General features: G+C 41.8%; 1 protein-coding gene across 4 annotated transcripts in view; it reads left to right on the top strand.

The window, feature by feature from the left end:
• Window positions 1-24,835, top strand: part of LOC122404836 (autism susceptibility gene 2 protein-like) — a 39,107-nt gene extending 14,272 nt beyond the window's left edge. The window contains exons 2-16 of one of the 4 annotated variants that reach the window (XM_043409099.1): window positions 17,919-18,104; window positions 18,180-18,293; window positions 18,390-18,425; window positions 18,518-18,544; window positions 18,620-18,680; window positions 18,755-18,957; window positions 19,030-19,404; window positions 20,013-20,248; window positions 20,323-20,436; window positions 20,734-20,954; window positions 21,057-21,265; window positions 21,343-21,507; window positions 21,599-21,878; window positions 22,137-22,299; window positions 22,618-24,835. In XM_043409099.1, coding sequence (XP_043265034.1) covers window positions 17,919-18,104; window positions 18,180-18,293; window positions 18,390-18,425; window positions 18,518-18,544; window positions 18,620-18,680; window positions 18,755-18,957; window positions 19,030-19,404; window positions 20,013-20,248; window positions 20,323-20,436; window positions 20,734-20,954; window positions 21,057-21,265; window positions 21,343-21,507; window positions 21,599-21,878; window positions 22,137-22,299; window positions 22,618-23,623 — 3,396 coding nt within the window. In that variant the 3' untranslated portion in view covers window positions 23,624-24,835. Of the gene's footprint in view, window positions 1-17,918; window positions 18,105-18,179; window positions 18,294-18,389; window positions 18,426-18,517; window positions 18,545-18,619; window positions 18,681-18,754; window positions 18,958-19,029; window positions 19,405-20,012; window positions 20,249-20,322; window positions 20,437-20,733; window positions 20,955-21,038; window positions 21,266-21,342; window positions 21,508-21,598; window positions 21,879-22,136; window positions 22,300-22,617 lie in introns of all 4 variants that reach the window. The other 3 variants (XM_043409097.1, XM_043409100.1, XM_043409098.1) reach the window with 3 other exon arrangements.
• The last annotated feature ends 740 nt before the right edge of the window (window positions 24,836-25,575 follow it).

Below are 25,575 nucleotides of genomic sequence, written 5' to 3' on the forward strand. Positions count from 1 at the left end.
GAATCAACGGGAGAAAACTAAGGTGGGGACGAGAGCAGTGTAATTTACTACTTTCCGATAGCTGTCTAAATTGAAAAACTGAAGTTATTTTAAGACTATAGAATTAATCGTTAACGCGAACTATCTATTTGTAATTGATTATTTTTAAAAGTGATCCTGCAGCTGACGTTGATTAACAACCGATAGAGATGGGCAAGGTTCTTGTCTAGATAAAATATGAAGTAATCGATATAAAAAGAAAATAAACAAAAATTTATCCGATACTCGTTAAATCAAAATAAGAGTAGAAGCGTAACTGATAACGGTTTATCTATTGAACGATGATTCTAATTATTATAAAACGCAATAGTTTTTTTCTTTACACGTTACATAACCTTCAAACTTAAAAGTGTGCAAGTTGCACGCGTAGACACTGTTATGTATGCAATTCCGCATTCGAGAAATGCTTTACATTTTCCTGTTTACGTTTCGCATATTTACAAATAACACTGATTGTTGAGGAACGCTTGTTATTGCGATTAAAGACATTGTAATTACTGGTCATTTAGTATTGGCTGATTGATTGATACTGTCAGGATAGACGCAAATGGTGATCTTTGACACGTAACGCATAAAAGAAACAGGATGTTTCAAATTAGTGCAGAACAGTAGTTAACACGCGATCGGTTTATAGTACAGAAAAAGTGCGCTATGCTCGAAACGATTTATAGACGTCATGTCTGGTGAGTCAACTTTTATTGACACGTTCATTGAATACAACTTGTCCCAAAGTGTCGGGCACTTGGAACAATAATTGTTATACCTGGCGTTCGGTCACCCCTGGGAAAAATTTTAATGAGGGATTCTAGGAGCCAAAATAAAACTAAATTCAAGAATATAAATTTTTCGTTTCTGGCTTCGTTAAAAAGTTATTAACAATTAAATTCAAAAATTTCAAATCGTTCTGGAAAAATTATTTTCGGTTGCGGGGGTCAATTACAATCATTTTTGGTCATTACACATAACCCCGAAATTTTGCGCATTTTCGAGAAAAAAATTCAGGACTTGCAGAACTTTAAACGTTAATAACTTTTTAAAGAAGCCTCCATCAACAAATTGGTATTCTTGATTTTCGTCTTATTTTGGCCTCTAGAATCCTCCATTAAAATTTTTCCCACGGTTGATCGAACACCCTATAGAAGGAAAATAGATCCAGACAATAATTTAATTTACCTTAAGGGTCAAGGCTCATAATTATCAAGGCCACCGTAAATCTTCCTACGCCAAAAACATTTTCAACCTTTCCGTATTACGAACGACATTAAAACGAGTTTACTGACGTATCGTTCAACAACAATTTACGATTTTCACTGAATATTTATTCGTTACATAAATATATTACACGTCCCTTCGCGTTGCTACAGCACGCTATGCTTGTCATAAAGTTTTATAACCACATCTCCGATGAAATTTAAGTCAATTTAATCCTTCGTTTTTCGTACCAAATTTCACCGTTGTCTGATAAACCGATTCTGAGATACGAAACGCGGTGGTTAGGTTAGGTTTGAGGTTAAGAACGACGTAAAATTTTGTCGCGTATTTTCGAAACCACGGCATTTGAAAGTGCCAGGGAATTCGAGCGGAATCGGAGACGTCAAATGTTGATCGATACGGATACTCGCCACCTGTTAATAACAGTCGGGAAAGTAAAAGGAGGAGGAGACAAATATTCGAGTCATCCTTGTTATTTACCCGTCCGTTTCGTGTATCATCGGGGCACAAAGTGCATTGTTATTGTCACGGAGAAAGTAGCCGACGTAAACCGCTTAAACCGGTCCCCTCCCTTCCTCTCCCTTGTTGCCGAACGGGTTCGCGATCCAACCTGAGCTTCTGGTCAGGCACGCAACAGCTGTAAGCTGGGCGCAAGACTTTCAGCAGGAAATGCCAGATCCTCCGCTTATCGTTTCCCTCTACCCTCTTCGTTGAAACGCAATTTTTTTTTTCTTTCTCTTTTCTTTTTCCCCGCTGCCCGTCAGTCTTTTCTTTTTCTTCTAATTAAAAACGCCCGAGAGCCTCGACCGCGATCCTTCTTGCTAATTAAACGTGAGAAATCGTTAGGTTCGCGTTAAGCGAATTATCAAACGACTGCTACCAGCGTTACTAGACACCTCGTTATTCTCGCGGCGGTAAGACGATTTGAAATGTAAACGCCGCGGATAGAATGTTGATTCGGTGTCAAACAATTAGCGGGCGGCGAGATATGCATCTGTTGGCAAGTGAAAGAGCACTGGGGAGGGGGAGTAATTATGAAAAGCCGTGGGAATAAAAACCAAGACTCCCCACCGCCTCTCTTTTTAATGCTCTGACACGGAGACCGCGGGATGAATGAAACGGAATCCCGGATTGGTCGCGACAATTCTTTCCGCCTCTGTGATTACTTATTCTCGGATTTTAACCGAGGAAGTGAAAATTCCCGTGTAACGGGTGTCCCGCAAATACAAATTGCTGAACCAATCGAACGGAGACATTTTTCATGAAATCATTGAATTTTTTGATTCCGTATTAAATCAGAACTTTATAGAACTGTCTTTGGGAACATAAAAAGCCACTAAAAAAAATTTCACACGAATCAAAGATAAGTATTAAAAATTATAGAAAAATCACAAACACACAGACTCTAATCATTTTTAAGTGAAAATTCGCGTGTAACGGGTGTTTCACAAATACGAATTCCTGAACCAATCGAACGGACACATTTTTTATGAAATCACTGAATTTTTGATTCTCTATTAAATCAGAACTTTATAGAACTGTCTTTGGGAACATAAAAAGCCACCAAAAAAAATTTCACACGAATCAAAGATAGGTGGTAAAAGTTATAGAAAAATCACAAACACACAGACTCTAATCATTTTGAAGTGTCATATTTCGACTTTCCAACAAAATGTTCATAAAATTTTTATTAAACGACAAAACATATTTTGTATAATAATATGTTGTATACCATCCCGTAGTTTTTCTACGATCGAATTTCACGGTCCTAGGTCGTTTCAGGGTTCGGTTGCCAGGTAGCCAAAAATCCCGAGGATCAACGTTTTTACCGAAGAATGCACGCGCCGGTGATTTTCTTTTCCGAATTCCTCCTCCCTTTACCAGCCCCCCCGTTCCCCCCGTCCCGCCATCCCGCGGGTTGCGGGGAAATCCTTTTGGACTTTTTCGTCGTCCCCGCGACAAGGAACGGTTCGACCTCTGCCGGGTGATTGTCCTTACCACAGATTCTTTCTTATCCGACGTGTTCTCTCTCTCCCCCCTACCCCCCCCCCTTTCGTCCCTTCCCTTTCTCCCCTGTTCTCGTGTTCTCCCGTCGTGTCCTTACATTCTTCGGCTACACGACGTCGGGTCAAGAAGAGAGTGTCGACATGTGGCGAGATTATTATCACACGCGTAACCGTACTGTAATACTTAATTATCTTGTCCCGGGGTGTCCGCGAGTGCGTTTAATTTATCTCACCCGTGCGCTCGCGCGAGCAAAAGAGAGAGAGAGAGAGAGAGAGAGGAAAAAAAATGAATGTGTTTATCCACCGACGGGAGCAATTAGCGACATTCAATGATACGCATTATCCGACGGGCGCGAAGTGAAAAATGATTTACCGTCCGATGATGATACATTTCACGTTTCATTTGCGAAATGAATATGTAATATGTGTCGTCCGATGAATTACACCCTGGCTACCTGGGATTAATTGCGTGGACCACCTGAAACGAAGAGGCGTAGTTGATGCTTTTAAAATTGACCACGATGCCTCCTTTCGTGTCGCGATTAAAAAGAAGTAGATTTTTCAGGAGCAGCCGAGAGCTGTTGTCGAACTTACGAAGAAGTTCGTTTAACGCTAGATTTACAGGACGCATATATGTATTTACTAGCGACGTCTGTCAAATTTGATTTATGTAACGATACGTATACATTCTGATTAAAAGAAATATCGCATATTCATGTTACTGTCAACGTGGCGTGTGCCAATAAAAATATGTGCAATCGATGTCCGTAAATCTAGTGTTAAGCGTTAAGAGCGACACGGGTGCCATCTGGCGGACGAGTTTCGAACCTCGGATCGTAAAATTTTTACGACGAGCAGAGATGTCTGTATGTCATTGGTTTTGTACGAACCTTTTAATTTTGATTCTCTGCGTTTATACACGCACAAATTATGCTTGTTATCGATTCATTACGTGTTGTTATTGGCAGCAGAAATATTCTTTCCCTGTGCATATATTTTCCGTAGAAACTAAACGAGGCGACCGATATTTCAACAGATTAAATACCCGACAGAAATTAAACTGGGTGACCGACATTGTAAGAGTTTCACGTTACACATGCAAATTAAATGAATAGAAACGAAATGATACGTGGAATATTTTAACAACACGCTATACTTAACCTGCGTCGGTTTAGTTAAAAGGTATGTTATTGTATACCGGTATTTTATAATTTCTGCTCGAGTGCAATGATTAGATATGATGTTTCTAGCAACATACTTTTAGCAAACATCGGAAAGTGCAGCTTACGTAGATTATCGAAGCTATTAAAGTATTGTATAGGTTATAGAGCGATAGAGTCGTTCGAGTAGGCGATCATTTAATTATTTCTGGCGTTCTATTCGGTTCACCTAACGGTCACGAGATACTCTAATTATTTTTGAACGGTGTACGTAAAGAAGAACGACTTCTGTCCCGCCGTACGCGTGTTCGCTAACGTTTATGAATGACCTGAAAATACACTTGGCTAAGAATATATTTAACCTTGTACGCGACGCTTTGTAAGCTTCCGTAAGTGGACATTGTGTTCCTTTCTCTAATATAGGGCGATCCTTAATTGTACCATAACATGCCACAATATGGAGGAAATTAAACAAACATAGAAAATTGTTTAAAAAAAATTATAAAAGCATAGAACATTGTCTGAACAAATTATGCGAACATAGAATATTTAATGGACGAATTACGCGAACGTTCAACTATTTTCTGATAATTACGAGTTATCCGAAGGCTTTGCTAATCCGGTATTTAATAACATTACATTTTCTCTGTCACTATCGACAAAACAAACTACTGTTTATCATTCTACAGTTGATATCTGGAGCTCTTATCTAAAACGATTAAGGGTAAAAATGACTAACGCTTCTGGTGAAGTGGCGAACCATATCTGGACGTATGTCCCCTCGTTTCTCTGAAGTATTGATCTGCAATTATAAATCCATAGTACTATGCAAACGGATTCAATTTTACGCGAATAGTAAGTAAATTTCGTTCAATAAAAAACGTAATATCCACTGATTTGTGCTTACGAAAATTGTTGATCAACAAATTACAAGTGTATAAACTATACAAATTATTATAATTGCTACATAATCAGATATCGCTGATGAAACATCGGGAGCTCGTTTTCAACGTGAAAAATGATTCTGTCAGTAATTGGTTCGTTAAGGTTAATACATTTTCTCACGTTCAATTTATATACATATATATACTCGAGTAACGGAGGTCGTCTTGATCCCACCTTATCGATCTACGGTTAATACTGAATATCGTTCGGCTTCCTGTTTAAAAATTTAATTCTTAATGTATAAAAAAAAAAAGGGAATTTCTGCACCGTTAATGCCTTTCTTTCTGTTCCTTTCGTTCCGCGAATAGTGACGTCGAACGAATTTGTCATTATACGTCACATTGGGTGACGGACATTAATTACGTTAGGGTAAACTCGTCGTGTTTCAGAATCAACCGAGCGTATCCCGCATATTGCGATATCCGACCGGACTGATTAGCTTGGGGTCGTTCTACAGGGTGTCCCTCTAACAACGGATTACAGCAGAGATAAAGCAGGCAATCATCCAGGGTCTGAAATTAAAAAAAAAGATAATTGTAAATATCACATTCAATCATACAATAATCTGTTGAATATCTGTTTCAAATTTTGAATCGCTTAAACCTTGAGAAAAAACGTATTACAGTGTCAAAATTTTTTATAAAGCCTCGATTTAAATGACAATTTTAGCTGCTAAATTTTGAACAACTTCTGAAACGTCCCATTTTAGAGGCTAAAAGAGAGGTTAAAAAGTTATTGAAAAAAAAAAATTTTTTAATTCCAAATCATTCTAAAAAAATTATTTTTGGTTGCAGGGGTCAATTACAATCCTTTTTTGTGAATACACATACCCTCGAAATCCTACGCATTTTCGAAAAAAAAATTCGAGTAGGTGAACAAATTTTTCGAAAAAATTAAAAAGTTTCAAATCATTCTGGAAAAATTATTTTCGGTTGCAGGGGCCAATTACAAACATTTTTTGTGAATATACATATCCCCAAAATCCTACACACTTTCGAGAAAAAAATTCGAGAAGATACTGAAATATTTTGGCGAAATTAAAAAATTTCAAATCGTGCTAAAAAAATTATTTTCGGTTGCGCGAGTCAATTACAATCATTTTTGGTAAATACACATATCCCCGAAATCCTATGTACTTTCGAGAAAAAAATTCTTTACCGAAAATATACAGTGTGGCCGAAAATGTTCCTATAACCTTTTAACGAAGTCTCAATCAACAAATTCTTTTCTCGAAAATGCGTAGGATTTTAAGAAAATAATTTTTCCAGCCTAATTTGAAATTTTTTAATTTAATTGTTAATAACTTTTTAACGAGACCCCAAGAAATTGGTATCCTTGATTTTCGTTCTATTTTTGTCTCTAAAATCTTTCATTAAAATTTTTTCCCGAGAGTGACCGGACACCCTGTATAGGAAACGTGTTAAAATAGTATAACGTGGGGAGTTGCTAATAAGACACCCTGTAGAGCGGCTGATGCTTCCCCTCCGCCTCTCCCCTTCTGGGCTGCCGCGCGATGAAATCGTTGAAATCGTCGCCACTTGATAATTAACAGCCACTTACGGGCTTAGAGCGAGGTCAGTGTCACGTTGCGGTGCCGAACTCGCTCGGTTACGTAAGAACCGTCTTCTCACGAGACCGATTCTACACGGTGTGTTATTTACAACGGAATCGTTTGTATCCGTTCCGCAGTGTTTTCATTGTTTACGCCCGGGCGTGCTGTTAGCACGGATCGAATTCACGCACGGAAGCGGTATTTTGTTTCGTAACCAGTTCCATTGTCCCCGCAGCGCGACGATTTCGTGCGAAGGGAATGAATTCGCCAATCAAGTTCGTGATTGGAAACAGCAAAGCGTTATGCCGCGCTGATTACCGGGGGCGTTGATTATCTCGACGCGCGATCGGAAGTTACCCTGCTCGAGATGTGGAAGTAATTTTTTATACGACTAATTGGACAATAGACTTATTAGCGGGGCTCCGTCGAAATAAGACGTTTTCTTTGGACGATGGGAAATATGGGGTGCACAGTATGGTCTCGGATGAGTCCTCATATTTCCAGCTAGGCGAGTACCGTTAACCTTCAGGGGGCGCCACCGTAACGACTGCAGGTTTTCATTTGAACGAATCGTCGATAATCCTTCATTCTTGATGATACTGGAATAATATAAAATTTATAATATCAGTAAAGAATAAATACACGTTTGAATAATAGAACGGTACAATCGACAAGACGATAACTATGACTGCATTATGGCGGAATAAAATATTACAACCGCAAGCTGAAATATCGCTTAATATTAAATTGTACAAATACAAATTATTTGCAAAAATAGACCGTTGATTGCACGCGAGTTGGAAACAGGGATTCATCGATAGTTTGATCCCTTTCGGCTCCGCAATCCCGAAACTCCGCTCGCTGGAAACCGATGCCTCTCGGGGGAGAACTCTGGTGGCCCGTACCCTCGACTCGTTCATGCACGAGGAATCTCTTTTTCGCGGCAGCCCGTGCTCGAACGATCCGCGTAACGAAAGAAGCCACGAGGTCGTAATAAATCAAAAAAGGCCTCGCGGCCGGGAGACAGGAGGAGGCGACTCGGAGAGTCTGAATGAGCAAGGTTCGTTGCACGAGCATGTAATTTCGACTCGGAGCTGGATATATCGCCGGATTACCGCGAGAGCTCTCCCAGTGTCGTTAGCCGTACCGAGAGAGTGAGGTCAGCAACGCCGCGCCACTCGATAAATCAGCCCGGCCGCCTCGGTGCCAACCGAGATGCCTGAACTCTGCCACGTGATCCGTCGACAGACTCGCAATTACTTCTGGGAGGACTACTTATCGAATTTTTCCGCATCACAACGGTCCCATATATTTCCCAAATATTAATCAAATATCATACTGTCAAACGCAATACGATTATTCGAATATCCGAGTATAACATGTTCCGACATAACCTACACTTAACTGACTAAACTAACCTACAAAATGTTGTGATTTACGTAGGTTTTAATCTGAACTTATCTGACTGAACTAACTTAAAAAATGTTGTGATTTACATAGGTAGGTTTTAACATAAACTTATCTGACTGAACTAATCTAAAAAATGTTGTGATTTAGGTAGGTTTTAACCTGAACATATCTGACTGAACTAACCTAAAAAATGTTGTGATTTAGGCAGGTTTTAACCTCAACTTAACTGATTAAACTAACCTAGAAATGTTGTGATTTAGGTAGGTTTTAACCTCAACTTAACTGATTAAACTAACCTAAAAAATGTTGTGGTTTAGGTAGGTTTTGTATACCTATGAAATAGCTATGAAATATTCGAACGGTCGTGCACAGTCCTATCTGCAATCTGCCAGCCCTTCCAGACTCGCCGTTTCTGTGAAAATCGACCGCAAGTTTCGACGATGGTCGCGCGACAACACATCGCGCGGACGAAACTGACTCGCGACCTATTTCTCTACCCTCCCCTCGTCTTCCCTTCCCCCCTCGCCTGTACCCTATCCCCGCCACATACGTGCGTCTCTTTCTCCCTGCAACGGTCATAGTTTTTTCTCGCGTTTATAACAGCAACGGGACCGTCGTGAACCTTGACACTCGGGCGCGTAACAATTGTTGTTTTTACACTCGTGGCGCGGGCTCGCTGAATTTCGTTCTCTTTTCGTGCCGCGCGACGAACAACGGCGATAATTCAGCGCGCAAAAATGTGTCGAATCGCATTTGAATTTTGTAAAAGCTTTTGAAAATTTATTACATTTTCATGCACACGTATACAACGTAATGTAATAACAGAATAGAGGGGCGGGGGGGAAATAATAATTGTCTTATTGTGAGAGAAATTTGGTTTTACTTTTTCAATTTCGCCAGTAATTATGGGACACCCTGTATCTTTTTTTTACGGATTGAAAGACCCCGCAATTGGTGCCCATTGCGTTAGCAGTGTCGCCCTCCCCGTTCGATCGATCTGATAATCGAATGAGCGACAGCATGGCGGCAAACGAGGATTTTTAATTGAATTACAGGTTCGGGATGAAATATCGACGATCGCGGGAAAGTCGATGGACGATTAACCGTCGAATGAAGATGTTAATTGGTTTTAATATTTCGGAGAAAAATGGGGGTGTAAAAAGGGCGGATCTCGTTATCGGCTTCACGGTCGTGTTTCGAACCTGTTCGCAGTGCACGGTTCTTGGTAATTAATGGAATATTCGAAGGTAATGCGTAATGCGTACGATTACCGATAAAATAATTACCGGAGGTGCATCGCGATATACACTTTATTAACAAACACAAAACGAGACGGGATATGTAAAAAAAAACTAAACTGGAAAATACCCGATAGTGATGGAGATACCTAATGATAAATATCTTCGTTACTTGTGATTATGTGAAAATGATATTTAATATGGGAATTCCAACTTACATAACAGGGTGTTCAGCCACCCGTGGGAAAAATTTTAATGGGAGATTCTTGGGGCCAAAATAAGATGAAAATTAAGAATACCAATTTGTTGATGGAGGCTTCGTTAAAAAGTTATTAACGTTTAAAGTTCCGACAGTACTGAATTTTTTTCTCGAAAATGTGCAGGATTTCGGGGGTATGTCTATTCACCAAAAATGATTGTAATTGACCCCCCGCAACCGAAAATAATTTTTCCACAACGATTTGAAATTTTTGATTTTCGTCGAAAAATTTCACACATTCTCGAATTTTTTTCTAGAAAGTGGGTAGGATTTCGGGGGTATGTCTATTCACCAAAAATGATTATAATTCACCCCCGCAACTGAAAATAATTTTTCCAGATCAATTTGAAATTTTTTTTTTTTTTGGCGAAAAATTTGGATATCGAATTAGATTTTCAGTTAGGAATTTTTTTCTCGAAAGTGCGTAGAATTTCGGGGATATGTGTAATGACAAAAAATGATTGTAATTAACCCCCGCAACCGAAAATAATTTTTCCAAAACGATTTGAAATATTTTAATTTTGTCGAAAAATTTGTCCACCTATTCGAATTTTTTTCTCGAAAATGCGTAGGAATTCGAAGGTGTGTATATTCACCAAAAATGATTATAATTCATCCCCGCAACTGAAAATAATTTTTCCAGAACGATTTGAAATTTTTGAATTTAATTGTTAATAATTTTTTAACGAAGCCACAAACGAAAAATTGATATTCTTGATTTTCGTCTTATTTTGGCCTCTAGAATCCTCCATTAAAATTTTTCCCACGGTTGACGGAACACCCTGTATAGTTCTTTAGATTCCCAATATCGCAGATTTAAATTATTTATTGTATTTTACGACTTTATTGCACCGAAACGGAATACAAATAGAACGAAACGTAAAGAAGGAAACTGAAATGTAAACATAGCCTACGCCATGATGAAAAGACGAGGCAGCACCTGCTGCTTTGCAACATAACCTCTACGAATCTTTGGACCGATATACTACGTCTGCGTCTCATCGCCGAGAACGTAAACAAACAGACGGTTTTTCAACGCTGCTTTAGAGTGTATACACCAATAACTGGTCGGCATAAAACACGAGAACAGTGTATTACAAATATTATCCTAGAAATTTATGTTATTTTAAGCTTCTTCCATATAAAAAGTAGAATGTATTATTTTTGATTACTCGAATTTTTTTGGTATATTATTCTAACGTTTATTACATGTAAAACAAATGAAAATGTCAAAGAATACTATTTATACGAAAAGTGACTCAATGATTCAATACATTGCCATAACATTCGTAACCTATTGGAAAATATTAAGGTGTTCCGTTATTAACGGGCCACCCTGTATACACCGTGTTCCTCGCGGACCCCCATTTTTCGGTAAATTTAAACATCAATGTGGCAGGCATACTTGAGCGATAATACTCGTAATTAAATAAAATGCCGGCCCGGTGTAGCGTGTAAATTTTCATTAAATTTTTATCTCGATTCGGGACTAATTTTCGGATACAGATTAATTTCGAAACGGTCTGAATCGCTCGTTAACCCGTGCGAAATTTACGTTGCGGTCTACACTACGACGCGCGAGAGGCGGCATCGTTTCAATTTCAGGCTACGCGAATATTCTCATAATTATCGTACCGTTTATTTCACCGTGCGAATATTTTTAACCCTCCATTTCATAATGCATTTAATCAGCAACAAAATGAAAACAATCTCTGTAAAGTTAATCGAGGAAATCGTGCAGGATTTATCGCTTATTGTTTAACTCGAACGTTCATTAAGCCATGGCTATAATAACGACCAGAAAATAATTTCTCTTTCGGCGGATAAAAGTAACATTTACAGAGCTGCGGTTTCGAAAGTTTCATGAACAAAAGTTTGCTCCTTTTTCAAGGATCTCGATTCTAAAGATCCAGTGTCTACGCCGACGGACCGTTAATTTTCAGACTGTTTAGATAGCTCGTCGACTCGTGCTCACCTAGCGGCGACCTTGACAGACGAAACGCGTCATCGTTGCATTTTCAGACGAGCAACGTTGTTCCCATAATTATTACAGTATTTGTCCTGCCTCCGCGAACACCGAGGTAAAAGAAGGCCAGCGCTTTTTGTCCGAGCCCGATGCATGTACGCGAATGTTTTCTCCGTACACGGCCGGAAGCCAGAAGAAAAGAAAGAAAGAGGGGGAAAATGAGAGAAGAATTGTCGGGAGTTCGTGCGCTCGCGAATCGATACGGAAAACGACAAAAGGGATGTGTATCGATGATGAACGGAACACGCTCGTGCAGGTGCACGACGAGCTGACCCAGTTCTCTTCGTTATAATTTGACACGCAAAAAGGCGAATGCTTTACTTTCAGATCTCGCGGCGTGTCTCGGGATTAATTGGTCTCGTTGATCGCCCCGGTACCGAATTAAAATACCCCGTCGCGAAATCGATATCCACGATTTTATATTTCGTGGAAAAGAAGTACGATCGAGTGTACCCGATTATATATGGTTCTAACGTGTGCACGTTGGCCTAACCTACATCGTCGTCGAACCGTGATAAACCCGTGGAATAGAATTTGCGAAAAACCAACAAAGAAATACAATGTCATCCGCCTCTTCATTTTTCGAAAATACATATTTATCAGTTTCGAGTGTATATATGTATATCTTTCTGTGTAACTAAAATGAAACATATCTAAAGGGTTAACGGGATGAAGGGAGTGAATTAAGACAGCCTTAAATCGTGGATTGGGTTACCGTAGCAAACTGCTGAAAAAGCAATAACTCGTCCATTTGTTTTTCTGTTCCTTTTGAAAGCCTCGCTAAACTGCAATTATTTTCACGCGGAAGCAATCGCGGCCGGTATTATCCGCAATAAACGTTGCGCGCGGAGATAATGGCGGCACTTATTCACAAATCATCGGAATTACGTGCACCTTCGAAACCCGCGCGTAATTGTCTGCCGAACGTGACGAACAGTAAACCATGCAAATCAGTGGAAAATATTTACGTACGAAAATAATCTTACGGAGCGGCCCGTAGATGGCCGGCTTTATCGCCGCATTTACACCACTGTAAATCTTCTTACTGCCGCCGTGACGTTTTTTTTTTCCTTTTCTCTAGCGCCCGTCCACTGCCCTCTTTCTCTACGCTTCCCGCCACTTTCTCCCTCTGTCTTGTTTCCGCGGAACTAAATTCACTTCGTCGGCCGTTCGGATCAGCTAGACCACAACCGTACGCATTTTTTTTTTCTCAAACTGCATACAGAGCATTTCAGATTCGAGATACGAGCGTAAAAGACCATAAAACGGATAAATGTTTCTCTGGGCAAAAAGTTTGTTGTTACGGGAAAGAATTAAAATCAGATAAACGTTTCGACAGCCGGATGGGTCCCGCGGACCGCAGGTCGAGTGTGTCTCAACTAGACGAAACATGAACACCGTCACTCGATACTCGGGCTGGCTTTCTTGTACCTTTTTCTTTCGCCACCGCATTCCGTTCGACGTTCGCGTCATTTACGGCGTTAAAATACATCATCCGCGATAAAGAATCTCTCCTACCGAGAATTAGTCCTGTTTTATCGCTCGTTGATCGCGGCCGCTGATGTTCCCAACATTTGTTTTGTAAACACTTAATAAAACCTAACGGTAAATAGTTTGCCAGACGCGGAAAAACGAAACTGTAAATGTTCTCGTGTCGATCAACAAACGATATAATTATTATTTGTATGGAATAATTTTCTATCTGGAAGTGTTTTTCGTTCGTTGTAAAAGTCGACGGTACGCGTTGCAGCTTTCTTCCCGATCGAGAGGAAAATTCACAAATAAACGGAAACGCGAAGATGGCGGGGCGCAGACTATAAACAATGCCCGCCACGATACATGTTTACTTTCGGATAATTTTTGGACGACGGCCAACGTCGTTTCACGCTCGGCACGTCAATTTGATACTGGCAACCGGCCGAAATTTTCGTCAAACAGATGTCCGAATGACTGTTATTATCCGCTTGTTACAAACGGGAACGGAGAATGCAAAATCTCGGCGGTAGCGATGCCCGCCAAATTTAATGGGCGCTGTTGACGTATTCTGATAGGTTAAGAATCGCATTCCCCGTGAAATAACGGTCGGTCGAAATCCACGTAACCGTTTGCTCGATAAGAATCTGGTTTTCAAATCTGTTGACGACCTAAACCCTTTTATGGTTATATAATCATTGGGGTACTTTAATGTTTGAAATATGTAAAACTATAAATTTGGCAAATTAGTTTAAAATTTGATTGTCTGGGTTACTTTGAATTCCATATACATAATTATAAATTTGGTCTGGGTTAGGTCTGGGTTAGGTTAAATCTGTTAACGACCTGAACCCTTTTGAGGTTAATACGCATAATAAAACACATAATCGTTGGGGTACTTTAATGTTTGAAATATGTAAAACTATAAATTTGGAAAATTTGTTTAAAATTTGATTGTCTGGGTTACTTTAAATTCCATATACATAATTATAAATTTGGTCTGGGTTAGGTCTGGGTTAGGTTAAATCTGTTGACGACCTGAACCCTTTTGAGGCTAATACGCATAATAATACACATAATCCTTGGGGTACTCTAATGTTTGAAATATGTAAAACTATAAATTTGGCAAATTTGTTTAAAATTTGATTGTCTGGGTTACTTTAAATTCCATATACATAATTATAAATTTGATCTAGGTTAGGTCTGGGTTAGGTTAAATCTGTTAACGACCTGAACCCTTTTGAGGTTAATACGCATAATAAAACACATAATCCTTGGGGTACTTTAATGTTTGAAATATGTAGAATTATAAATTTGGAAAATTTCTTTAAAATTTGATTGTCTGGGTTACTTTAAATTCCATATACATAATTATAAATTTGATCTAGGTTAGGTCTGGGTTAGGTTAAATCTGTTAACGACCTGAACCCTTTTGAGGTTAATACGCATAATAAAACACATAATCGTTGGGGTACTTTAATGTTTGAAATATGTAAAACTATAAATTTCGAAAATTTGTTTAAAATTTGATTGTCTGGGTTACTTTGAATTCCACATATATAATTATAAATTTGGTCACTTATGTAAATCAAAATATAATACAAATTTAAGTTGTTAAAGTTAAAAGTAATTTCAGTGATTGTTTCCAACAGCCTTGGCCAACACTGGAACGTATTTCCAACTGACTGTATTTCTGAGCGGTGGCAATTATGAACTATTTAATAAAGATTGTATGTTAGTAATTATTCGTGGCACAAAGTGTGGTAAATTGCGTTTATATTACTATAATCTGTCTCGCCATTAACTATGTTATTCTTTATTAACGATGAAGGAATTTATTAATAAAGAATAATACAATTAATGACAAGGCAAATTACAGCAGCGTAGACGTAATTTGCCACATATAATTGGTATTGCACAATCATTTTTTTCTCAATAGTTCATGACTGCGCCGCTCTGAGATAATACCAGTTGAAAATAAAATGATTTTTAAACTTAACCGCTAAAATACATATATAAAATTTGAAAATTTCTATCTCTTATAGAAATTTTATCCACCGTATGCGTTTATCCGTAAAACTGAATGCTTGGTCGTGTATGATACACGGATAAGTTGAAATGACATAATGACTGGAATAATGCGTAGAAGACAATTCGATGGAATCGTCCGCTCGTTGAAATCGCATGTGCATATGGACGAGCGCATTAACTTCGCGACCGAGTGTACGCGAACTGCGAGTAGTAGCTGAATTAGAGCCTGGTCGTGTCAACACCGAACGAATAGACGTGGCAACGTTGTACGGACGAGTTTAGTAGCCGGCTAGCCAAAGCACGGAGTAGCCGACCGGTGGAACGTCCGCACGTCCGGGAACGACCTTCCTTTACTCGTCCCGTGTCGAGGAACCTCACCTCCCGGATCGTCGAACAGAGTTCTTCATCTTTCTCGAACCAACAATTTTTCTGTCCCGATACGAATTTAAATCGACCGTAAATTCTTACCCGTTGGTTGCAACAGCAAAGCACCCACGAACAAATTCTTCTCACACGACTTACACAAATTCTAAGGCGTTCCAACGTGATCATTCTTTCGTTCTACGCGCGACACATTAACCTATTAACAAGCTGTTCTCGAGTATGGCAAAACTTGAGCAACAATATTATTCTAGACGGTCATGTTAAAAGAACAAGAAGCACAAACATAGTAAAATGTAAAAATATCTTTACTTTTTGCACTTGTTTATACGTATGATTGTTAAAACGTAAATTGCGAAATTAAGTCAGTGCGTACAGACTTCCGGTGTCCGTCGATTAATTCAGCGGCGAAAAGTTCATGGTCGCGTTAGATACGTGATTTTGAATATTCGCGGAATACCGGCGTGAAAATTATTTCGCGGCAGTATCGGCGAAACCAACCTCGAAACAACTTTTCTCGACCGGCGATTAACGAAAGAAAAAGGAACGCTCCGACCATTACGATATATGCGGTTTATGCAGGTTTTTTTTTTTTTTTTACGGTGTGCTCCCAAGACGGAGGTTTATTCGATTAATTCGCCTTAGATACGGAACGTGTAATCCGACCGCGGTACACGTCCTAGGGGGTTTCGCTTCGCAGTTGGCACACGTGCGCAGGTGGAGTATGGCTTTTGCTAGGTGGTAGTTTTTTTTACACCGAGAGAGCTCTAGTGGCTTTTTCCCGTCGTTTCTTTGGTAGCCAATCCGTGGGAGGGACGAAGAGAGGAACGGCGAGGGGGGGGGTAAGAGCGTGGAACGGGGTACACACGGTTATCGGAAAAGGAAAGTAATACCCGTAGAGTCGAGAAAGAGAAGTCAGGGTTCGGGGGCTTCGTTCCTTCCAGCTGGCCTGGCACGGCAAAGGAGGCCTTGTCGCGCGGCTGCTCGTTCGGTCAATGTCTTCTCTTTCTGCCTCGCGCTCCCTCCTCTCTGCCTTCCTCGTCCTCCCCCCTCCCCTCTCCGCCCCTTTTTTCGCACGCCCCTCCCCCCACTTTCTACGTCCTCCCATCCCCTCCCCGGCGGGCTCCCTTCACCTTTACCCCGCTCGTTGCCTCTTTCATTCTCCCCCACCATTCGTGTGCTGCATCGCGCACACGAGACACGGTGCTCGCCTGTGAATCTTGCTGTCATCTTTGCGAACGCCCGTCCGTCTTAAAGCTGGATTCCGTACGTGGAAAATACGCTCCCGCCGCGGCCAATCGTATCCGGCTCCCGCGTAATTCGTCTCGTCTACCCGAAACACGGGGATCGTTTATCGCGATAACGGTATTTAGGTGCACAGAGGGGAAACAACGAGAGAAAAGGAGGAGGGCGATGGTGGGGGCAGAGCGCCACCCGTTCGGAAATGTGCACTGACATCGCGGTTTAAAGCCACCCGACGGAAAGGCGTTCTCGTGCGGCTTTTTCTACTGTGCGCGCGACCAGCGTCCAAGTTCCGCCGTTCTACGCGGATTCTCGCGCGCGAATCCCGAGAAATCCGTCGACGTTGACACGCGAGCACCAGAGATCGGCCGATTTTTATCCACCCGCGCGGCGAGGTTGTGACAGAGATCGGTGGTGGCGTGTTTACCATACGTGTTGAATACACCCGTTCGCTGGTTGGTGGGATTTTATATGCGCGTTGATACCGAGCATCGGGCGAACGTGTACACCAAGTATCGTCCGTGTATCGAATGTAACCAACGATCTCGACGAATGCAATTCGATTATTTTAATCCTCGACCGCGGAGCCAGAGATCGTACTAAGAACCACCGTAAGGATTATGCTACGTTTATCGTGATACCGCTTGCAACAGCATCCTTAGGTTCACGCAAATGACGACAGTTCTCCTAGAATGCAATCTTACGTTCACAAGGATGTATACCGAGCGTTGAAATCGTTGATCGCGTGTCATGTTTCCGTTAACGTTTCTTTGGATCTTGCGTCTTTGCTGAACACGAATTATATTGTTGTCGTACCTGCAAATACAATTAATTTTACAATGTATTCTATAAAATTCATTCCCTTTTTTTCTTTTTTATGTGTAAGAAATTTGTATTCCATGTGATGCAAAAATGTAACTTGGTTCATTTGTTTCTGATTCCAGAGTGCAATAAAGCTAGCTGGTAAAAATAATGTCAAGAAATTGCACACACTACTGTCAATAGTGGAAGAAAAACCAAAGGTGGATACAGGACAGAACAATAGACACAACGAGCACCACATCAAAAACCATTTCAAGCACAACCATTATACACACAATTCCATACTGACACCTTCGACGCTTAACCAGGTAATTTTCAAATGATATACAAGTATTATGTCTTCGTGTGACGGAAACATCATCTAACTATGGATTGCTTTGTAGGGCCTAGATGCAGGTACAAGCGACGATAGTGGTAGAGCATCTGAACAACTGCATGGCCCTGGTATACCTAGGGATTGCCAGGACGCAGACAGTTCCAGGGACCACCTCAGCGATGTAAGCAAACCTACCAACGAATCGATTATTATAACCGTATGACAAATGATACTTGATTAAATTCTCATGCTCGTGTAATTTCTGTTGTGCTTACAGGCTAGCAGTCATTGCAGTTCGGGTAAAGGTTATATCGTAAGTGTCAGAATCCTTCCAAGTTGGAACGTTACTTATAAATGCAATTTGCTGTAGTAATAATTGTACGTTATTTCTGTTTCTTGCTATAGTGTGATAGTGAAGGAGAAGACGATAAGGTACATAGGCTTTACATCACTAATAGTGTACAATGATAAGCGAACAACCTTTTTTGAACAACCATTTTATTCCAGGGCTCGGATGCTGAATCGATACTCTTTGAATCTTCTACCCCACCACCCCTTGCACGTAAATGTAAGTAAGAAAGATGAATTACCAGTATATCTATTCGCATCATAAATGATTCGATGTTACAACTGATTTTGCAGACGAGTTGCCATCGTCTTCACCACACGTATTGCCTCCAGCGAATGGGGCAGGAGGTTCCCCTCCGGACACTGGTGGACAAATTTCTAATCCAGCAACGGATGCTCCGGCACCTATACCGCCTCCTGTGCCTGCGTCTGCGCCAGTTCCAACAGCGCCAAGTCCTCCCAGTCCCACTTTACCCCCTCACATATCCCAGCCACCTGTAAGTAAACTTTTGTAAATCTTCGTTTCGCTTTCGCGGATGCAACACACATTTGATGAAACGTACTTTCAGATGACTAGTCCGTTGGCAGCAAATCCACGTGCAATAGCTCCGCAACAGCGGCCAGCTTCCCCCGCTCTGCCACCTCCCTCCCTGTCCCAACAGCCTCACACTACGATACCTGCGTTACATACACCTAATGTGCCCCTCGTTTCGTCGAGTCATACAACTAGTCCCGCGGTAGCCAGTTTAGGTGTCACCCCAGCAGCGCCATCAAACGGAGCGACCACCACCAGCTATCCGCCGTCGATACCCATGGCTGCTTATCCACAAACGCAACCGTCTTATCCGCCACTTTATACGCCGTACACTGCTCTAAATCACAGCCCATACCTTCCACCTGCGGTACCGTCTCCTTCCCATTCTGCTTCTTCACGGGCAGAAGTGGTAAGTCACGTATTATTTTCACCTAACCAGGGAAGGACCCCGACTGTTCGACTTCGATTTCATCGAGATTTTCTACAATGATAGTGCACAGTTGTCTTAAGAACACATTTACCAAGAACAATTGAGAAAGTATTTTAGGTTATATTTTTCACTTTTCACCTTCTTTTATATCGAAACGTAACCTCTATCTTGATGGACGATCTTTTCCCATTTATCTGGTAATTTCATTGTCCCACGTCATTATAATTCCTCACAAGGATCACAAAATTCATGACTAATCTGCACGAAGGTTACACTCGGAATGTGACTTGAAGATACTACATGGCGCCACTGTGGCGTAGTCAACTTTGTTGTACAAAATTCATTGACTATGGCAAGAAGGTGACATTTAAGTGAAAGAGAAAAACAAAGGTCGGGAGAAGAATCAACGTAAACATTTTCTATCGAATGTCGAAATTCAGGTTGTTGTCCTTCCCTTGCAAAAAAAAAAAACGAAGTTTAAGAAACACTGATCCAAATAATGGACTTGGATTAAACTTCAGAATTGTAACGAAGATTCTTTCGCAACGCTCCGCCCGAGTGTTAACAACGATACTTTCCGTTTTTAGAGAGGAAGTAGAGCATCTCCGTGCACTAACATAAGTAAACAGCCTGTAGGAAATAATACCACAAATCACAATACTCCACTGAGCGCCGCAACTACGACATGCGTATCCACAATAACTAATACAGTTACTACAGCAAACACCATCGCTCACAGGGATATGGTGTCCTGTAGCTTGACTGGAAGGAACAATAACTCACCCCGTGGGCACAGTCCGAGCCGAGAGAGGGACAGTTACAGGTACACTCTTGTAATCACACGTATCACCAGCGCTCGTTGCAATGAAGGTCTTATTGTAATATTATTTGTTACAGCAGTAACGTGAGTAGCCTAAGTCGAGGTAGCATAACGCCCGTAAGTGTGCCAAACACGTCTTCTCCAGCCAATTCTAGTCTACCTGCTTATTCCAAGCCACAAGGATGGATTGGGTACGAGCAATACGAAACTCTTTTTAATATGTATTTCTATACATAGAGTGGCCCGTAGCATATGTGAAATGGTACACGAGAATGTATGAACAATTATACACTGAAGTATTTTGATAAACTTTAATGTGTTATAACGACTGATTAAAATTGCAGACTAACGTATCTAACCTTTTTAGAAATATAATTTTTTCCATTTGCTTGGGGGACCCTCTATAAAAATATGAACATGTTTATCGACATCTTCTTACAAAATCTATATGGTTGATATTAAGATTTATATGGTTGTGTAATTTGCAGTAGCAACACAACTTCGCAGTTGTCACCGGCGACAGCAACGTCAGTTCCAAGGCCAACACCTCCACCCGTACCATTGGGCATGCATACATTTCCACCGCCGATGTTCGCAGCACCGTTACCGCCACCTGTGTCCAGTTCGAGTCCACATACGTCACTGCCTTCGTTACCGCCGCCAACGACCAATCCCAACCCGTTCTCCGCCGAGTCGCTTTTTCAAACAAGTAAGTTCGCAAACCGCGTTGAAGTTTCACGACTTTGGGATACCGGTGACAGGTACCAACGAACGAGATACTAATTCAAAGTAGGGGTGACTCATGTCGCAGGTCAAGCAGACATGCTAAGGCGAGAGCTAGACAATAGATTCCTGGCCTCTCAAGACAGAAACGTTGGTGTCGGAGTTGGTAATCTGGGACCATCTCCGTACCTCAGGACAGAGATGCACCATCATCAACATCAGCATACTCACGTGCACCAACACACGACGCCTTTGCTTCCACCATCAGCAGCGACCACCCTCTTTCCACCTCCCATTGTAAGTACCTGTAAGGACACGTGAAATTTTAGACAACCAATGATTAGGATAACGTTCACGCATCTATTTCCATTTAGTTCAAGGATATCCCGAAGCTGGGCGGTGTCGAGTCACCGTTTTTTCGTGGCAATTTGAATCTGTCCGGCTATTCTGGCTTTAACGCCGGTCTTTTGCATCCGGGTATTGGACCACCTTCGACTCCTTTCGTACCACCCAACCATCTAACGTCATTTGCACCAAAGGTAAAGGTCTCAAACGTTCATTCCTAAAACAATATAATCCAATAATCTGTGTACTTAAAAACATTCATGGTTTGTATATTGTCTATTGCAGAAGACTGGAAAGTGGAACGCGATGCATGTGCGCATCGCTTGGGAAATTTATCATCATCAACAGAAGCAACAAGCGGAAGCCAAGGCGGGGAACGTCGTTAACACTAAGACGGAACTGCTGAGACCACCTGGACATCTCTATCCAGGGGGACCAGGAGCCGGTCTTGGAATTGGTGCACCTCCAATGGCGCCTCCGTTCCCCACCAACATGCCGCAAGCTCATCCCGCGCCACCTCCACCTCATCCTGTTGGCTTTCTCTCTACACCAGCATCGCATTTAGGTAATTTTTGCGCAACTCGCACGAACACAGTAGTAACACATTTTTATTGCAGGTACGTTCTACTCCGAAACCTGTAAACTATAAATTTGTTTCAATATTTTGGCCCGTACGGTGAATTTCCAGGAATTGTTCAAAACTGTTCATGCATAGAAGAGAACTCGATATAAATTATGAATTATGAAACTTACTATAGGGTACCTTCGACGAAACATTAAGTCAGACGAAGAGTAAGTTGACTGTGTGTTAAATTTGTTACAGGAACAGGAATGTCGCCGTTTGGAAGGTATCCGTCAACGTTTGGTGCACCAAATCCAAATTTCCCTGGTCTCTCCAGTTTTCCACCATCTAGAGAAATGCCGCCATTAGGTGGGTTAGGTTCAGTACACGATCCGTGGCGAGGGTACGTTTCACTTTCAAAAAGGTTCGATAAATTAAATTTACTTACAAGGAGAATGCATGGCCATCGGGTCGTCGATTTAACCGAAACATCGTGCACTGGTTTATCAGCACAATCTTCATGAAAATACATCATTGGTCAGAGAGTTAATATTTTCCAAGTGACTGAGAGGTAGTCAACGCGATGGAACAACTCTGTCTCCGGATTTGAGACTAGGAACACCTAGGACAACCCTGCACGAAGCTTCGGTTGAATCGACGACCCGAAGATCTTACACTCTCCTTGTTAGCTATCTATGTACTATGCCTGACAAACTAACGGATCTGTTCGACAAATTTCTAGATTGCAACGAGCCTCGACCGGGTTTCCTCCGACCACCGTCGCGTGGAGCCTGAAGCCGGAACCGCCGGCGATCGATAGACGGGCAGAGCTCGAGGAACGGGAGCGCGAGCGCGAACGTGAACGCGAACGCGAACGGGAACGGGAACGCGAGCGCGAAAGGGAACGGGAGCGTATCAGGCGCGAGAAGGAGAGGGAACGGGAGGAGCAACGGGAGCGCGAGAGACGGGAACGGGAGAAGGAAGAGAAGAGGAAACAACAGGAGGCCGCGGAGAGGGAGAGAGACAGGAGGGACAAGGAGCGTCGCGAGATGGAGAGACGGGAGATGGAACGGGAGAGACTGATGCATCAGAATCGTCAGCACGTGGTGGTGGGTAGGGAACGGTCGCCGATGAGGAACGGCTCGGCGCCCATGGACGGCAGCGAGGTGCGCGTGAAAGAGGAGCCGCGGAGCAAGGACGACGAGGTCGTGATGCTTCCGAGGCCACCGGGTCCAGGGCCGGGTGGCGCGTCGGCGACAGGGCCCGGACCAAGTCCGTTGCCCGACGCCAGGTACCATCATCCTCATCCACACTCGTACCTCGCGAGGCATCCCCATGGGATGCCAGCGCCGCACTCCATGCCGCGGAGCATGCTTCCCGGGCTGGGCGCGCATCCGATGCAACACTTCCCGCCGCCGTCGGGACCCACCGGCCAACCGGGCGGCCCGTGGCCCGGCGACCCGTTCCGGGATTATCGCTACGACCCGTTGCAACAGCTGCGCTACAATCCGCTGATGGCCGCCGCGGCGTTCCGCGCCGAGGAAGAGGAAAGGGCCAAGCTGTACGCCGGTTATCCACCACCACCTGTGAACGCACTGAGGGGCAAGGACCCGAGTCCCGGGCCGCTCAGCAATTTACACATGCATCACAGAGCGGGACCCGGGCCGGGAGTACCGACGCGACAACTGGACCCTGGACTGATGCACGCGGACATACACAAGAAGGAGGACGCGTCCCAATCCCGATGATACATCCTCCCTGCGTCCTCGGCTTCTGCGAGCGAACGCACCAAAGGGTCAGCATTCTGAGCATTTGAGTAAAAGGATCTCCATTATTCCGCCCTCTCCCCTACCTCCCCTGAACCACGCCCGTTCCTTTACCCTTCCCCTTCCCCTTCCCCTTCCCCTTCCCCATACCCTTACCCTTACCCTTACCTCTTTCCCTACGGTGCTGATACTTTGCTAACGGAGAAGAGGCGTTATTTAAAAGAAATTGTACATAGATTATATAATATTTATAGTTATCGATGGAAAGTGCGAAGGAAGAACAGGAAACCGTGTAGAACATTCGATGAAACGCACTACCGTACGACGATCGTTAACGAAGATGCCTTGCTCGCGATCGGTAGGGCTCGACCGTCCGCGCGAACCAAAATGGCGTCGACGGCGGGCGAAGTAACTTTCACATTCGCGTTGAATGCCAAACCGCGCAAGGCATCGATTGAAAAGAAAAAAAAAGATTAAAATAATTTGTGTCGCGAAACGAACGAAACAATGACAATGACGTTTATTTGTGATTCACTGCAAGTTTCGGGGATCTGACTGTTCATAGCGGTATAAACTTTAATCATTACGATAACTATGCGTACAGTTTAAACAAACAAAAAAATAATAAAAAAAGTATCGTGTGTAATATTATAGATATTGTAGAATGCGAGACGATGCTACCGTAAAGAAGAAAAAAACACAAACAGAAATTCAAGTTGAAGAGGAAAAAAAAAAGATTATTGCGGATCTCTAACCATTACTCGAAAAAAAGTTATTTAATTATTTATTTATTGCGAGCGTATAAACGAATCTCTACCTACTGACGTACGGATACGATCGTAAGAAACAAAAAAAAAAAAAATAATAATAATAATAATATGTTGCCCTAATTTAATCGATATAATATAACGAAGGTTACGTATGAATTTTCATTTTCTTCATAGAGGTTAATTTGTACCGTAGGAATTTTTTAATAGCGAACCGAGAGGGCAGAACCAGGTACCTTTGGCTTTTGACAGCACAAGCTTGCTTCTCCCCTGATTTGCATGGAGACTAGAATTGCACTCTGGTGCTTTCCTGTGATATAAAAAGTAAGATCGTTCAGAAGCATTGCAATTGTTTTTCACACGTAATTTGTAAGTGACCGAGTATGACGGACGCAAGGCGTAAATCAAATTCTTGGACAAATTATAAAAAGGGAGAAAAAAGAAAAAAAGAGAGAGAGAAACGGAAACGACTCGCGTTTTCAAGTTTTGCAAAAAAAGGAGAGAGAGAGAGAGAGAGAGAGAGAGAGAGAGAGAGAGAGAGAGAGAGAGAAAAAGAGTATGAAAAGAAAAAAAATGTATATTTATCGGGAAATACGGGATTTGCGAGTGAACAAATACAAAAGCAGTTTGTCCGTGCCAAAGTGCTTTAATCAAAAACATTTAACGCTACGTAGAAAAATTGCAACTTCTGATTTTGTATCTTTATCAAAAATTTAAGAAACAAATATGGTTTTCCACCACACTGTTTCGTCGTCCTCTCAATTGTCAACCATGTGTATACAGGGTGTTTCGATATTCACGGGCGTAACTTCAAAGAAAAATGCAGTACGTACGTTTAGATAAAGAGAAAAGTTTCTATAAACATATTCCCGGTACAATCTTGTTCCCGAGTTACAGCTGTTTTTATATTATTAATTATTTTTTATAGAAAATGCATGCTTCCTTTAACCTCGTTGTCATTTTTCAATAGTTTACTAAAAAATTTTATTGTCATTTGTAAATAAAAATCCAACGGATTTGGATCAGATTGCCTCTTCATGATCAAATTCATTGTGGTTTTTCAACTTTGTCTACTGATACTTTGTAAAGATTTCAATTATTCCCCACACATGAAAATCTACCCAAATTAGCCAATTGATTGGACCCCCTTGAATTTTTGAATGAAAA

The sequence above is a fragment of the Colletes gigas genome, unplaced genomic scaffold (assembly GCF_013123115.1).
Source record: "Colletes gigas isolate AHSC1104 unplaced genomic scaffold, ASM1312311v1 Colletes_gigas_Sc00003, whole genome shotgun sequence".
Classification (NCBI taxonomy): domain Eukaryota; kingdom Metazoa; phylum Arthropoda; class Insecta; order Hymenoptera; family Colletidae; genus Colletes; species Colletes gigas.